General features: G+C 38.0%; 6 protein-coding genes across 9 annotated transcripts in view; 2 read left to right on the top strand and 4 right to left on the bottom strand.

Annotated features, from left to right (window-relative positions):
• LOC134826055 (nucleoside diphosphate kinase homolog 5-like) overlaps nt 1–13,058 on the top strand; it is a 114,580-nt gene that overhangs the window by 46,070 nt on the left and 55,452 nt on the right. Inside the window, exon 1 of one of the 2 annotated variants that reach the window (XM_063838316.1) lies at nt 583–592. The exons of the other annotated variant lie outside the window; for it this stretch is intronic. The gene's annotated coding sequence lies outside the window, so the exon portion shown is untranslated. Of the gene's footprint in view, nt 1–582; nt 593–13,058 lie in introns of those variants that run through there. 2 annotated transcript variants of the gene reach the window in all.
• Nucleotides 1–13,058, bottom strand: part of LOC134826044 (uncharacterized) — a 93,205-nt gene that overhangs the window by 30,385 nt on the left and 49,762 nt on the right. The gene's annotated exons all lie outside the window — the stretch shown is intronic.
• On the top strand, nt 56–1,937 carry LOC134826054 (cilia- and flagella-associated protein 95-like). Its single transcript, XM_063838314.1, has 6 exons — nt 56–181; nt 364–469; nt 716–843; nt 968–1,079; nt 1,192–1,341; nt 1,624–1,937. The coding sequence occupies exons 1-6, from the start codon at nt 75–77 to the stop codon at nt 1,684–1,686; spliced, it is 666 nt and encodes a 221-aa protein (XP_063694384.1). The 5' UTR covers nt 56–74; the 3' UTR covers nt 1,687–1,937.
• The window catches only part of LOC134826057 (uncharacterized), an 80,055-nt gene continuing 69,923 nt past the window's right edge, over nt 2,927–13,058 (bottom strand). For 2 of the 3 annotated variants that reach the window (XM_063838320.1, XM_063838319.1), the window contains exons 2-5: nt 4,848–4,894; nt 4,626–4,722; nt 4,398–4,508; nt 2,927–4,063 (exon numbers count right to left, since the gene is read on the bottom strand). In XM_063838320.1, the coding sequence (XP_063694390.1) occupies nt 3,871–4,063; nt 4,398–4,508; nt 4,626–4,722; nt 4,848–4,893 (447 nt within the window). In that variant the 5' untranslated portion in view covers nt 4,894 and the 3' untranslated portion in view covers nt 2,927–3,870. Of the gene's footprint in view, nt 4,064–4,397; nt 4,509–4,625; nt 4,723–4,847; nt 4,898–13,058 lie in introns of all 3 variants that reach the window. The other variant, XM_063838318.1, reaches the window with a different exon arrangement.
• Nucleotides 6,322–7,700, bottom strand: LOC134826050 (lysine-specific demethylase 2A-like). Its single transcript, XM_063838310.1, has one exon. The coding sequence runs from the start codon at nt 7,698–7,700 to the stop codon at nt 6,420–6,422; it is 1,281 nt and encodes a 426-aa protein (XP_063694380.1). The 3' UTR covers nt 6,322–6,419.
• On the bottom strand, nt 10,443–13,048 carry LOC134826053 (glycogen synthase kinase-3 beta-like). The gene has a single exon (XM_063838313.1). The coding sequence runs from the start codon at nt 13,046–13,048 to the stop codon at nt 11,870–11,872; it is 1,179 nt and encodes a 392-aa protein (XP_063694383.1). The 3' UTR covers nt 10,443–11,869.

Genomic DNA, 13,058 nt, shown 5'->3' on the forward strand with positions numbered 1-13,058 from the left:
AAAAAAAATTCATTAAGTGGCGATCTTTAGTCTATGAGAAGCAGCGATTCTAATTTTTAATAATTGAATGTAGGATGTTAGCTATGGAGTATGGGGTGCCCCAATACGCTGAACGCAAGGGATCACTGCTCCTCCGATCCAACCATTGCTCCTTTAGAAAAGGGGTCCGTAACACAAACTGGTAATAACTTAAATATCATTACATTTCAGATTGTGTTTCTATAGCTCTTACATTTTGTTATCAACTTTAAACGGCCAGTAAGTGACTTCTTTACTTTACTTAAACCCTTGACAGAAAGTTGTACTATTTTACTTGCACTTAAAACTTTGGTTTAGTTTTGCCACTTTAATTTCATTCTTCAGGCACCAAATGAGAGAATCCGAACCAAAAGACTACGACATAACCAATCCCAATAATTACAATCTTCACAAGTCAACGTATTGCAACGGAGTCGGGCAATACGTATTTGTAAGAGCTTATTATAATAACTTTAACTACATTACTTAGGCACTTAAAAGGAATAAAGAGCACTCTCAGTTGCCTAGGAAACTCATTGATTTTACTAGCAGATGCATTTTAGGAAATAATTTGTTTTCTTAATGTAAGAGCAAGTGTATTATGTATTACTTCTATAACTCGGGTCTAGAAATAAGATCTGACACATTTGAGGGGTTGCCCCCCTCTCCTTCTATTTGATAACACAACTCCTTGCAGGAGAAACCTCCAATAAGCGAAATGAAAGAGCGAATGTCGGACTTGCACAAGAAGTCAGATTTCCAAAGAAAGGAAGTTCACAAGTTTATGCTCGATCAGGACGCTTTCAAACAAGTCGACTGGAAAAAGTACGTTTCTTTACTATTTTATGATTTAAGCTACATTTCCAGTACTCTTTGTTCGCTGCTCCAAATTAAACGCTTGAGAATCTGTTTGTTTCTGGAGTGCTGTGAGATAAGTAATATTATTTAGGGTTCAGGAGGGGGGTATAATCAGACACACATCAAATCACAATGTGATGTTTCTGGGTACAACCAACAGAGAGGACTACAAACCACCATTTGAGTACAAACCTTATGCCATTGTGAGTACAAATATTTGTTTAGACTGTTCGGATTATTTATTCTGTCCAAATATATTTATTTCTTGCCAACATCTCTTTGCTTGCTTATTTAATAACTACTCACTTTTGCTAGAAAAACGTGAGTATAAAGCCGGAAATGAAATGGCGGAAGACTCACAGCGAGCTTTACGATACGTGTGACCACCGGAGACGGGGAGTCAACACTTGGCAGGACGAATACAGGGTCTCCAAGACTGGAGGTGGTCCTAGTACTGTCATCAGGGTAAATATTGTAAACATTCCACAGTTTATATATTTATAATTTATATGTTATAGTTGCTGGTAAAAGTAAAGCAGAATCTTTAAGTGAAAGTGGACGATGGTCAAGTGTAACAGGTTGCCAGATTACTATGCTTAAGTGGTCCTGTATTCGACAATTTCCTGTGCCTACAGTAGGTATATGATCAAACCATAATCAGAAGCAACCAAAGAGGCACATTATTGGTAATTTAATGAGACTCTGGACGAGTGATGAGATCTTACTATTTATATTAAATATTTACAGGGTAAACCGATTGAGATGCCGAGAAGTTCAGTTTTCTCAAGATACACAAGATTGACAAGATAAATAACGTCAACTATTTAGAGACTGCAAAAGAGATTTGCAAAGATCAGGAATTCTACGATTTTAGTAGGAACAAAGAGTTTGATTTGACGCATTAGACGATGAATGATTTCTATATTTAATTGAAGATTTGAGTAATGATCGGTGAAGTGTACATTTAGGGTAGGATTATTATAGATCTTGCCAGATTATTATTGTTCCCATTTGTGAAATTTATAAAGTGATTTATACAGTTTAAGTCTTCTTGTCACTAAGCGAAATTTCCTTTTATAATTCTCTCTTAGCAAAGAGATTGTTGTATTACGTTGCCTTGGTAACGGTTAGAGAGATACCTTACATTCAGTGACCCTGTGAGCCGCAAAGGGCATTAATAGTATGTATGTAACGCGCGAACACCGAACTGATAGTTTGTGTTTAAATAAGCAATTAAATCATCCACCATAACATGACATTCAGCGCGCGCACTAAATAATATTAGGAATTAATTCTGAGCACATGTCCACACATGAGCGTGTGTAGTAAAAAATGTGATTAGACCTGGCAGATTTTTCCAAATCCTTTCTTCAAACCGTTCAAAGACACAACTTCTGAAATCTGAGAAAGATCGACCAAGTTGCATTTCACCTGTCTGTGACCACTGCAAAATTGTCCCAAACTTTAGTAATAGTATTGACTCTAAGTTCATGGAATCTTTAGGAATACTTCGACCAGTAACAGGAGTGCCCACATAAGGGATGGTCGGTGGTCCATATTATAATCCAGTATCCACCGTTAGCTTCCCGTTTTAGACAGTAGACTCAAGGGCCGGGTGCATGTGGAGGATTGTTTTTTGCTGTACAAAAAACTCACAATCGATCATAGTTATATTCGGTATAGAAATTAATTAGTATACCATTACTTATTTGTAATTAGCAACTTTTAGAAATTCCAGATCAATGAAGAAAGCCGGGTAATTCATAGTAGATTCAGTATTGTTCAAGTCTTTGCCAACATCAAACATGTATTCTTGGTTACATTTATGATTTATAAATACAGAAATATGGACTCCAACGGTGAATACGATACCCGATTCCCTGCAGGCCACTGAAATACAGTGTGTAATATCAGACAATTATTTGGCAGGGTCAGCTGCTGTGGAGATTGCATAGGATAATATTTTTGACTGCAAGTGTTTATTTAAGGTTAAACTACATGTTTGTTGCGTATCATTTTAGTAATGCAGACAAATAAAACACGTTGATTTCAGTTAAGAAAATGGTTAAGAGCAAATTTCACTGAAATAATTGCCTGGACAATTGAAATCTATCCAAGAACTCCATAACTGTTTACATATTATGCATTATGTAGTACACATATTATATATTAGTGCTTTGTTTATTTTTACCCCGCGATATTTAACTCAGGAAGATCTTCATTTATCGTCCACTGAATACCGTAATATCATTACACCTTGAGATGAATCATATCTTGTGTACATATTACATAGTAACCCATTATCGTTTAATACAAATCAGGGCGGGGTAGGAGTCTGACGCGATAACTAAGGTAATAAAGATCCTAGATTTTTATAGTGATCAAATCTTCTGACCAACTTCGCGACATTCTACTACATTGAAAGCCTTGGAAATTAAAAGACAGTAGTCTATCAGACATCACACTTCAATGAAATATTTACAATTCGAGCACTCCTAACGCGAATGGAGAAATTGTTCACAGTTCATTTAGACATTTCTTGGCAAGCTGGGATCTAAATTCTAAACAGGTTGTGGAGAAATAATTCAGAAGCATTAGCCACAACAATAATGTACAAGCGAGTCAGGAGGTCAAACAATCTGATAAATTTATTCACATTTCATGGTCAGCTGTATCTGTATTCCTAATTCAGGATTTGTAATGGTCGTTTACATATTACGCTATCATAAATGATAATGCTAGTGTAATTTGAATACAATCGCTATGTTTAAAACTGATTGCGGATGGGTTGGCAATTGGCCAAACGTGATGGCGTAATATGTTAACGACCCCTTATATTATGTCAGCGGTGCGGTGCGGTGGAGCAGAGATATTTAAACGGGATCGCAAACCATCAAATAAATCCAAAGCAAAATTCAATTCAATATATTATCTCGAAATATTATTACCCTTTCAATAAATTAAGAAATCGGAGAAACATAATTTATGAAGGTCTCAGCTTCCCCCTTTTGATGGCAGTCCCAAAAAACCTCTACTTAAATTTTCATAAGGGTCCCTTTCATACTCATGATCATGTCTAAACCACTCTGTTTGTCTGTATAAATGATAGGGTCCCATCAGTTTCTTAACCATTTCTACTTTTTCTGGATCAGTGACTTGAACTGGTTTCCCTTTCAATGGTTGATACCTGAAGAAGGAAACCATAGTTAATACCTGGAAGTTAACCTTCTAATTAAACAGTATTCTTATTCTACTTACTTTGTTACTTTGTAGGGTTTCATAGAATCCTCTATCGGGCCATCGAAAAAGTCGACCCCCCGGACAGTGTAGAAACTGTTTTATCACCACTCCAATCAAGCAAGGAGTTTCCATTCCGACGGCTGTATCCTGGAGCTGGAGGCTCGTCCGGAAATGACTTCACAAAGTTCGTTAAAGCCGCTTTGAATTGCATAGGATCCTTCTAAAGTAAAACTGAAGGTCAGTCTAGCACATAGAATGAAGTGACCAATTTAACGTCTTACCTCCCATATCGAAAGTATCCTGCATCATCTCTGGGCCAGTGCCAAATTGTATCATCCTCTTTCCACCAGAATCTCTGACAGGCCTCTTTGTTGGGTCTCATCAATCGTATTCTGAGAGTGTAATTAATAAATATGGAAATGTTTGTCGATGAACATTGAACAAGGTGTCAAGGAAAATGTATGCACTAAAACATTGTCAAAGAAATAATCCAACATTAAGCTACGTACTCAGCCCGCTTCCGTTTTGGCATGATTGGAGCACCATCCATCATCTTGTATCTCCATTTCGTGCAGAGAGCAGCTGTAGTATGCAAGCACTTTGTACCTGTGTTAAAAGGTCATGATATGTGAACGCTGAACATAATTACATTTCTATTTTCAGTGCGTCAATCTGAAGATTGGATTCTTGGCAACACGAGGAAAGTGAAATTAACTGTGAATTATCCGAACCTTTCAACACAGAGGAAGAAGTACATCCAAGTGCCGCCACAGACATCCTGCTAAATAAATGTCAATTCCTATCTCTGTATTGACAAGAACTCGCGCTCGTCGCGTGAGCTTTAAGTTGCACAGAATGCTGCACATAACGTTGTTTGTAAGCAAAACGTGACAATTTATTACTAGTACTTTAGATCTCTTTGCCATTATGTCCCGGCCCGGGAGAAATCCGTTGCGCGCACCTCAGCCCCGCCACTTTCGAACACAGACGTCCACAAAACCTCATCAACCATTCAAATTCAATGCACTTTTAACATGCATATTATACACGCACGTCACAGTTCTCGTACAATCACCTCAAATGATTTCTTTTGTTACCATGGCAATAACACGACGTTTTAACAAGAATACAACAGACAATACAATGCCAGGAATTTTATCAGTATAGCGTGCAGAGTGAGTGTATCATATTCCTTCACATGGTAAGGAATTCGAACTTCCTTTTAATATTTGTGCCTCATTATCAGCTGTTGGAAAGGAAAACCTAAACGATAAAGTTGTCATGTGCTTACGTGATACGGACATATTTTCTGTTAGGATTACGTGAAATCTAATTGTGAAATCTAATTGTTCGCAACGATGCTATACACATTCAATTTCCCTATTTTGCAACTGCATTACCCAATTGATGATTAACTACTTCGTACATATATTTTATCCGGTAAAATATAACACCTTGTAAAGCACACTTAGCTCGGCAAATTAACCGTTCTATAATTAGCGCCAATTACTGATGTCAGGCATTTCCTGGGTAATTACATTCACAAGCTACCCAGATTGCAGACACATTTAATGTAAGCATACAATTAGACATGTTATTGGCCAGAAACAACAGAATAGTAATAATATGCCGGGATTACACTTACTACAAAGGAATGTTATACATTTACTTAAACAATTGTCTAGCATGAAGGGTATTTTACTTACGAATTCTAGAATGAAATAATATGATTTTAATAAACAGTAAACGGAGACCTGGCACCCTCATTCAAGATGAAGTCATGTGGAACCAGAGGTCAGGAGTCCCGAGAGTAATTTGGCAAGGTCAGTCCTTATCATCGAACAAAATATCATATATCCGGTACCAGTATAATGTGGTCACAATACAGTTAATCTCAACGGTATGTACGTACGTGTTTTAAATATAAGGAATTTCACGAAGAGACTATGAGATCATATAAATTTAACATAAAGCAATTGAGATTTTAAAATAATGTAGCAAGGATATGACACATAATTTCATCCTGGAATGATATAATTTGTAAAATTAAATTCAAATATCAAATTTACGATCTGATCGCCGATTGAAATCGGAGCAAAACACTTACTTCTTGAAAAATCACAACGTTAGTAATATAAAGCAAGTTTGTATATTATTATCAATAAATTTGTCAGTAAAATTGAAAATTAGTATAGTAATAAATAAGTATATGCTGAGCACCAATTAATCGCACAAAATATGTAAAAATCAAGTATTTCATGTCAATGACGATCTGAAAAATGCGATCATTATTCCCGCTAAATCTAATTAATATAAACGTCGACTGTGGGCGGATGTATTAACTTATCCTCAGTGATAATCAACTCTTTTTTAAAAGAGTGAGCAAATCTGACACAAGCACCGCGAGTAATCTCTCTACATGATCTGAAGTCTAACCAAGTCAAATCATAACACTTCTTCATCATGAGCAAAGACTTGTCTGTCACATGAGGACAGCCACTAAAGTCTATCCTAGTTAACGAATATATCAGATCTGATCCACAGATTGCCTCCACAACCCTATCATTCATGTTGTTGTTATAACTGAGATCTAAATGTTTCAGATTGGGACAGTATCTGATGATATTGTTGATAACCTCGTCTGTTAATATACATCCTGACAGCAACAGACCTTGGAGATCTCGGAATCTGGGTCTTTGTTCCCGACCGGAGGGAACACTCAACAAGTCTCTGAGTCCCCAGTCGTTCAAATCATCAACCCATCTCAAGTCGATGTGTCGCAGATTTGCAACCATAGGTCCGTTCAAACTACCGATTATATTCATGGGAAGACCTGAGAGTCTGATAGTTTTCAAGTTGGGTAATCTGGGAAGTAGCCAATCACATTGTTTTCTGGTTATGGTACAGTAGGATAAATCTACTTCAACGGGTTGTCGTAGGACTACTGATTTTAAAGTATCAGGGAAAATAGGACCGTAACGGGAGAGGTTGATAGATGGCCAGAAGATAGGATCAGATATCCACTCTAACCATACCTTGCAACATTTCATGCACTGCACCAAGTTACCTGGCGGAAGATAAGAGAATATCCTCCTCCATATCTCCCGAGTCAGTACGTGTTTCGAGCCGTCCGTCAGAGTTACATACTCCTGGACTATCACTGATTTTGGTACTTCCAGACCGAAACGTGTGCGATCTTCCTCTGCTGGGGGTGGAGTGCTGGGTTGGTCAGGCTCCTCTGGATCTGGTGTTGGGGTGTCGAGTAGCGCCATCTTAGGGGTCTCCAGCAGTGCTAATTTAGGTTTGTCAAGGAGTGGCTGTTTGGGCGGTTTCTCTTTATTGCCAGGGGAATATGGTTCATCTTTTTCTAAATTCGTCACTTTTTTCTTCTTTATCTTAAGTGTTTTTGGGATTTCCTTTTTAAATTCCTCTTTTACGGGCGATAGTACCACTGGTTTTACTTCGTCCATAGACTCGGAGTCAGTGCGCTTCTTCTTGGGTATTTTAAAGCTGGGTTCTAGTTTCCTCTTCTTGTCCCCTTCAAGGAGGAGGTCTAACGGCGGACCTTGCTCAGCAGGTTCCATTTTAATATATCCCTGTATCACCTAGACAATAATGGTCATGATAAAAATAAACAATTTTCAGTAAAATAGAAACAGTTACATGATGAATAGCATGGTAGAGTTAATTTTAATTTTAATTTTGATCAATTGTTCATCCCAACCAAGTAAGATAAATAAGACTTTCATCATGCATGAGTCTTAACGCCAGATCTTTAATTTTAACAAGTTAAATCACAGACTCGTGCTCAACTTGATTAATGTGGATACGATTTGCTTATTTTGCCGAACGACTAGTTGAAAGTATGGTTAAAACTTAAAAGCTGCATCGGATTAGGTCTCCATAAATAATGTAGTTAAGGCGTTTCTCATGCTTGACATGTTATAATGAAGAATACTAATCGAAACAGCCGATGGGGCCGGGGGAGCTGATGCACATTGCACAGCTTACGTAAGTGATTGCTTATTCTTCAGGACCAATCAACTTTTAAAATTTCGACCTTACTGTCGACCAGTGCAGCATGGAGCACGTTAATGGGTTAAGTCAGAAACTGCCATATGTATTAGTAGCAAGTGTCATGGAGCACTTAACATGGTGATCTCTACCAGTCTACCATATCATAGCGATGTGTACACTGTTATTATACTGTAACTCCGTAAAAGCTTATCTAACAAATCACTAGACACTGCGGTGTACTACTACTAATGCTACTAATACTACTGGGTCGGTGTACCTATGTTTACTGGTATCATGTGTCAGGTTGTTCCTGACACTGCACCTGTCTATATGCCAGTATGTGTGCCAGTAGATTTAATATGTATATTTTAATCGTGTGAAATACACTGTATTTGAACACACCACCATTACACATTACAACGGATACAGTTTTACGTACACACAACAATTATTGTGAGAGCCCATTATCAAATATAAACCTTTTTCCGGGATAATCGTTAGCCGGACTGCAACTGGTCAGGATATAATATAGTAGGGGTTGTCATGGCGCTGTGTGTTCTATACTACCGGATTACAGGTCGAGTTTAACCACTAATTACGAGTCTACTGGTCTGATTGAAAGCATTAGCAAGACATTATCCCTGGAGTAAATATCAGAGCCTACATGTAGAGTCTAGCACAGACCTTATAATACGTCACGACACAAGCAGAGAGTTAGGTAGAGAGCTTGATAAAGTGGTCTCTTAACAGTGAGTAACAGTTACTCTCCTTCTCGCTTAGCTCATTTTCAGAGTCTAGCCACACGACAAATACATTGGCTCACTTTGTAGCTGAGCATGGCACATTAACGTATTATAAATACCACGTGTTTCCCCCTTACAGGCTACTACTGACTCTGATGCGTCCTCTCTGTACTACACAGTACACACGCTGTTCTGACGAATATAGATAGCTCCTGTAAATAACATCGTGACATTCAAATTCCGGGACATCATCACGAGGCCGAATATTTTACTTATTGTCACGCATCTTACGGATAAGACATATTCCAAGAACAGTCAGTTCTGTGCTACAGAATCTGCGATACGAGATAAGAGACAGTCGGATTGGTAGTGTTTAAGTGTGCGTGTGTCTGTGTGAGAAAAATAAGCTAATCACAAGAATGTTATCATGCAGGAATACTACATGGACTGTTCCTATTGGACACTTTGCACGTTACGTTTACAATACAGTTAGAATCGTTAACTACAGAGAGACTATTAAATATGCTCTTAGTTAGTGCATCACACCTGCTCCATTATTTGCGGAATTGTATTTTTACCCTTTTTATAACTTCGTAAAGTATACAGTAAAGAAGCAGTATACAGTAAAGAGAGTTGAGCTGCGAGTAAATGGTTAAATTGTCTAGCCGATACCTCGGAGCTCTATATACGGGGCTGTTTTACTGATAGCTTTGTTTTACTGAGTGGTGGTTATTCAAAATATGAGATTTTAATTTTGGTACCTTAAAGCGCTAAAAACAGAACAATGAACTATTTACTCAGAGAAGAGAAGCAAGAGGGTGCTCCAAAATTCTTTAAATTATACACATTATCTGGAAGAGATGTATCAGTAATTGCATAACTTAACATGTATGATCATTAGCAGCGTTTAAATACGTTCTGTCTAGATATTACAATTCCTAGATTGAAGAAAAGAATTACTCATTTTAAACATGTACGATGTTTATTTTTGTTTTCAAAACATTTAAATTTATTCTGAAATCTGACTGGATCGGCACTTGCATGTCAATTTCGAAGTGCGGTCTCATACGTCAGTTGACGTCAAAGCAAGTAGCCTACATATTTTAAAATTGCCTTATTTGACAATATAGTATGGAATCTTAATGGCGTCAAATATTGGTAACGTTGAAGATAATGTGAATGACGAAGGCGTTTGGTAGTTCCGATTTGACATCAGTTCAGCCTTTTAGCACGTTTAGTACAAGTTACAGCCTGCCGGGAATTATTCTGAGATCTAGCAGGAATTTCGGCGGCTCCACATTTCTATCACAAGTACATAGTACATCTGTCATCTAGAGGCAATATAATATGTGCTTTGGATATTAATCGTGAAATGTTGGCTAAATTCGTGAATTTTACGATTTTACTCTTCGAAGACCGTCAGTACTTTTCAAAGTAAGACAACACACGTTGCTCTAGTGCACAGTAAGCTTGATTAATAGTACGTGTAATGAATGGCTTGAGTCACACGCAGTAATGTAATTTATAAAATGAAGAGAAATTCAGTAAACCAGTAAAACACGTTAATGATCACAAAATATTTCATTAGACGAACAATGCGTTAGAAACAGAACAGTACTGTTTTCTAATATATCTAGTTCATTTCTTATTCTTATTCTTCTTAAACTCAGCCACTGCCAAGATGCATCTCTCTAAGTATTACCCAATAGCTTATAACATTATGAGTATAGAATGAATATAGTATGGGAAGTTCATATTTAACAAGACCTTTCATAGTTTCATCAAATATTAACAACTTAATTTCAGATCATCAAACTACACATAAACTGCAACTGAATGGTTTCATCATTAAATCAGCTACTGGGAACGATGAAGTATTTTCAAACCCTGAAAGCCCTGTTTCGAATACTAGCGATATTTTAAAATTAAAATAAACTTGTTCACATGTGGGAAAGCAGTTTTGACTAGGTAATCATATCATCACAGAGTACAAAACTATTTAGTTCAACTAGTTAATATAAATTATAACCGATCGATTACAGTAACAGCTTGTATCATTATTATTGTTTATAAAGCAAAAATTGGCCCAAATGGGTAACCCAAAAACCAACGAATCAATAACAGCATTCCATTATTTACTCTCAATATCTCATCATCTGTGTTAATAAATATTCCAACTTTCACGGACTAGTCTGGTGCACACAGAATGGATGTACAGCTGGAATGTCGGTTTTTGTAACTCTGCATTGCACCCATGGTAACACCGGAATGTTTTTACAAAGTTTACTACATGTGCTCAACTGGCCAGCCTTATTCATAATTTAAAATTTTGACCCGAACGCTTTTAACAAGATAAGCTTAGCATGAGCGGGAATGTGCTCGTATCTTAGAGACATTTCGAGGAGGTCACCCCAAACGCTAGAACGCAAAACTTTAAACTCTATCAGCTATGATCTAGAACTTGAACGTTTAAGAGCAACTGTATGAAACATTCTGCACTTATTCAGATCAAAAATGGTTGATGTAATTGTAGATGGAAAGTTAATGTGAACATCTCAAACGTCTTGACATATTTTTACTTAAGTTCACTCCAGTGAGCAAACCGACTAGTTCCTTTTACTCCGAACTGTACGTTTTTTGTATCATTGCAGCGAAATCACTACATGAGTACTTACTGTAAACGCCATCTGAGTAAAGTCACAGGTACACCTTTCATGTTCACATGAACAATACAAATTCGATCACAAATTCATAGAATTTCATTTGAGCTCTGACACTTAATTAATCGGAATTATCATCTTGAACGGGGATAGCACAAATCACTTTAAATTCACTGTCTCTTGGTCAACCCACTATTGTATATCGGCAACGAACATGGGCTCACAGCTACCATTGTAATATGATACAAACCAACGTCTTTAATTGAACTAAAATAAGCAACTTAAAACCGATTCAAATGTTGTTCTCCACGACGAGAGTCTAGTGGGTACAGGTTAAGGACCGTTGGAGATGATGGTGCTGAAGTGCGATGGTATCAAGGTGGCGCGCAGCTGGGGCTTATCCCTCAGTTCCTGTTCGCTGAAGTTGAACAGAGGAGGAAGTTCACGGCTAGATGGAGGGGGCGTCCTTGCACCTTCGATTCTGAGCTCGTTAAAGAACTCGTGAGCCAGAGCATCTAACGGATGCAGCCGACTTTTAGGAGTGTATTCTAAGAGTCTACAAGTAAGTTCAATCGCATCTTCCGGTGTTTGGGGTCGGAAAACTTTTTTCCAGGGGTGTGGTTTTATGTGAGGGAATCTGAATTCAGTGTAACTCTGGTTCATCTCTGCTATCTGTTCTCTTGTAGGTGAACCAAGAACTTTGATAATTTCGACAAGCTGGTCCACCCCACTGTCCCCAGGAAAGATGGGAGAACCAAGAAGAAGTTCCGCTAACACACATCCAGCAGACCAGATATCGATGGCACAGGTGTAATTCGTTGCACCGAAAATAAGTTCAGGTGCCCGGTAATACCTGGAGCAGATGTAAGCAACGTTCACTTCCCCTTCAACCAAGATTTTAGCGCTACCAAAATCGATGAGTTTCAGAACTACAGAGTCGGGGTGTAGAAGCAAATTCTGCGGCTTTATGTCCCTATGACATATTCCAAATGAGTGAATGTAGGCTAGCGCTCGTAGCAACTGATACATGTACAGTTTCACATACAAGATGGGGATCATTTGTTTCTGCCTGCTGTACTGTCTAGCTACCTGATACACGGTTGTTGGAAAGTAATCAAGAATTAAATTTAGGTAAACTTCCTCCCTTTTTTCACCATTGGAATAAAAGAAGTATCGTAATCTAATCACATTGCAGTGATCCAACTTTCTCATAACTTCAAGTTCGCGATTTTTAAAACGTTTATCTTGGAGGACCTTCTTTATAGCAACAACTTCGTTGCTTTCGACCAGTTTTACTCGATAAACATATCCAAATGAACCATATCCAATCATTTTCATGTCCGTAAAAGAAACATCACACCCTCGGTCAGGTTTTGAGCCAGTAGTGGCTAGCACAGTAGTCACTCGAGCACCACATGCATCCCGAGACAACTTGGTGCTTCCTCCAGACGGAGCTTTGTTGCCATCACCACGAGATCCTTCACTCCCTGAAACCCTTTTCTGGTTGCTCATGCTACGGGCG

The sequence above is a fragment of the Bolinopsis microptera genome, chromosome 1 (genome assembly GCF_026151205.1).
Source record: "Bolinopsis microptera isolate Bmic1 chromosome 1, MBARI_Bmic_1.0, whole genome shotgun sequence".
Classification (NCBI taxonomy): Eukaryota; Metazoa; Ctenophora; class Tentaculata; order Lobata; family Bolinopsidae; genus Bolinopsis; species Bolinopsis microptera.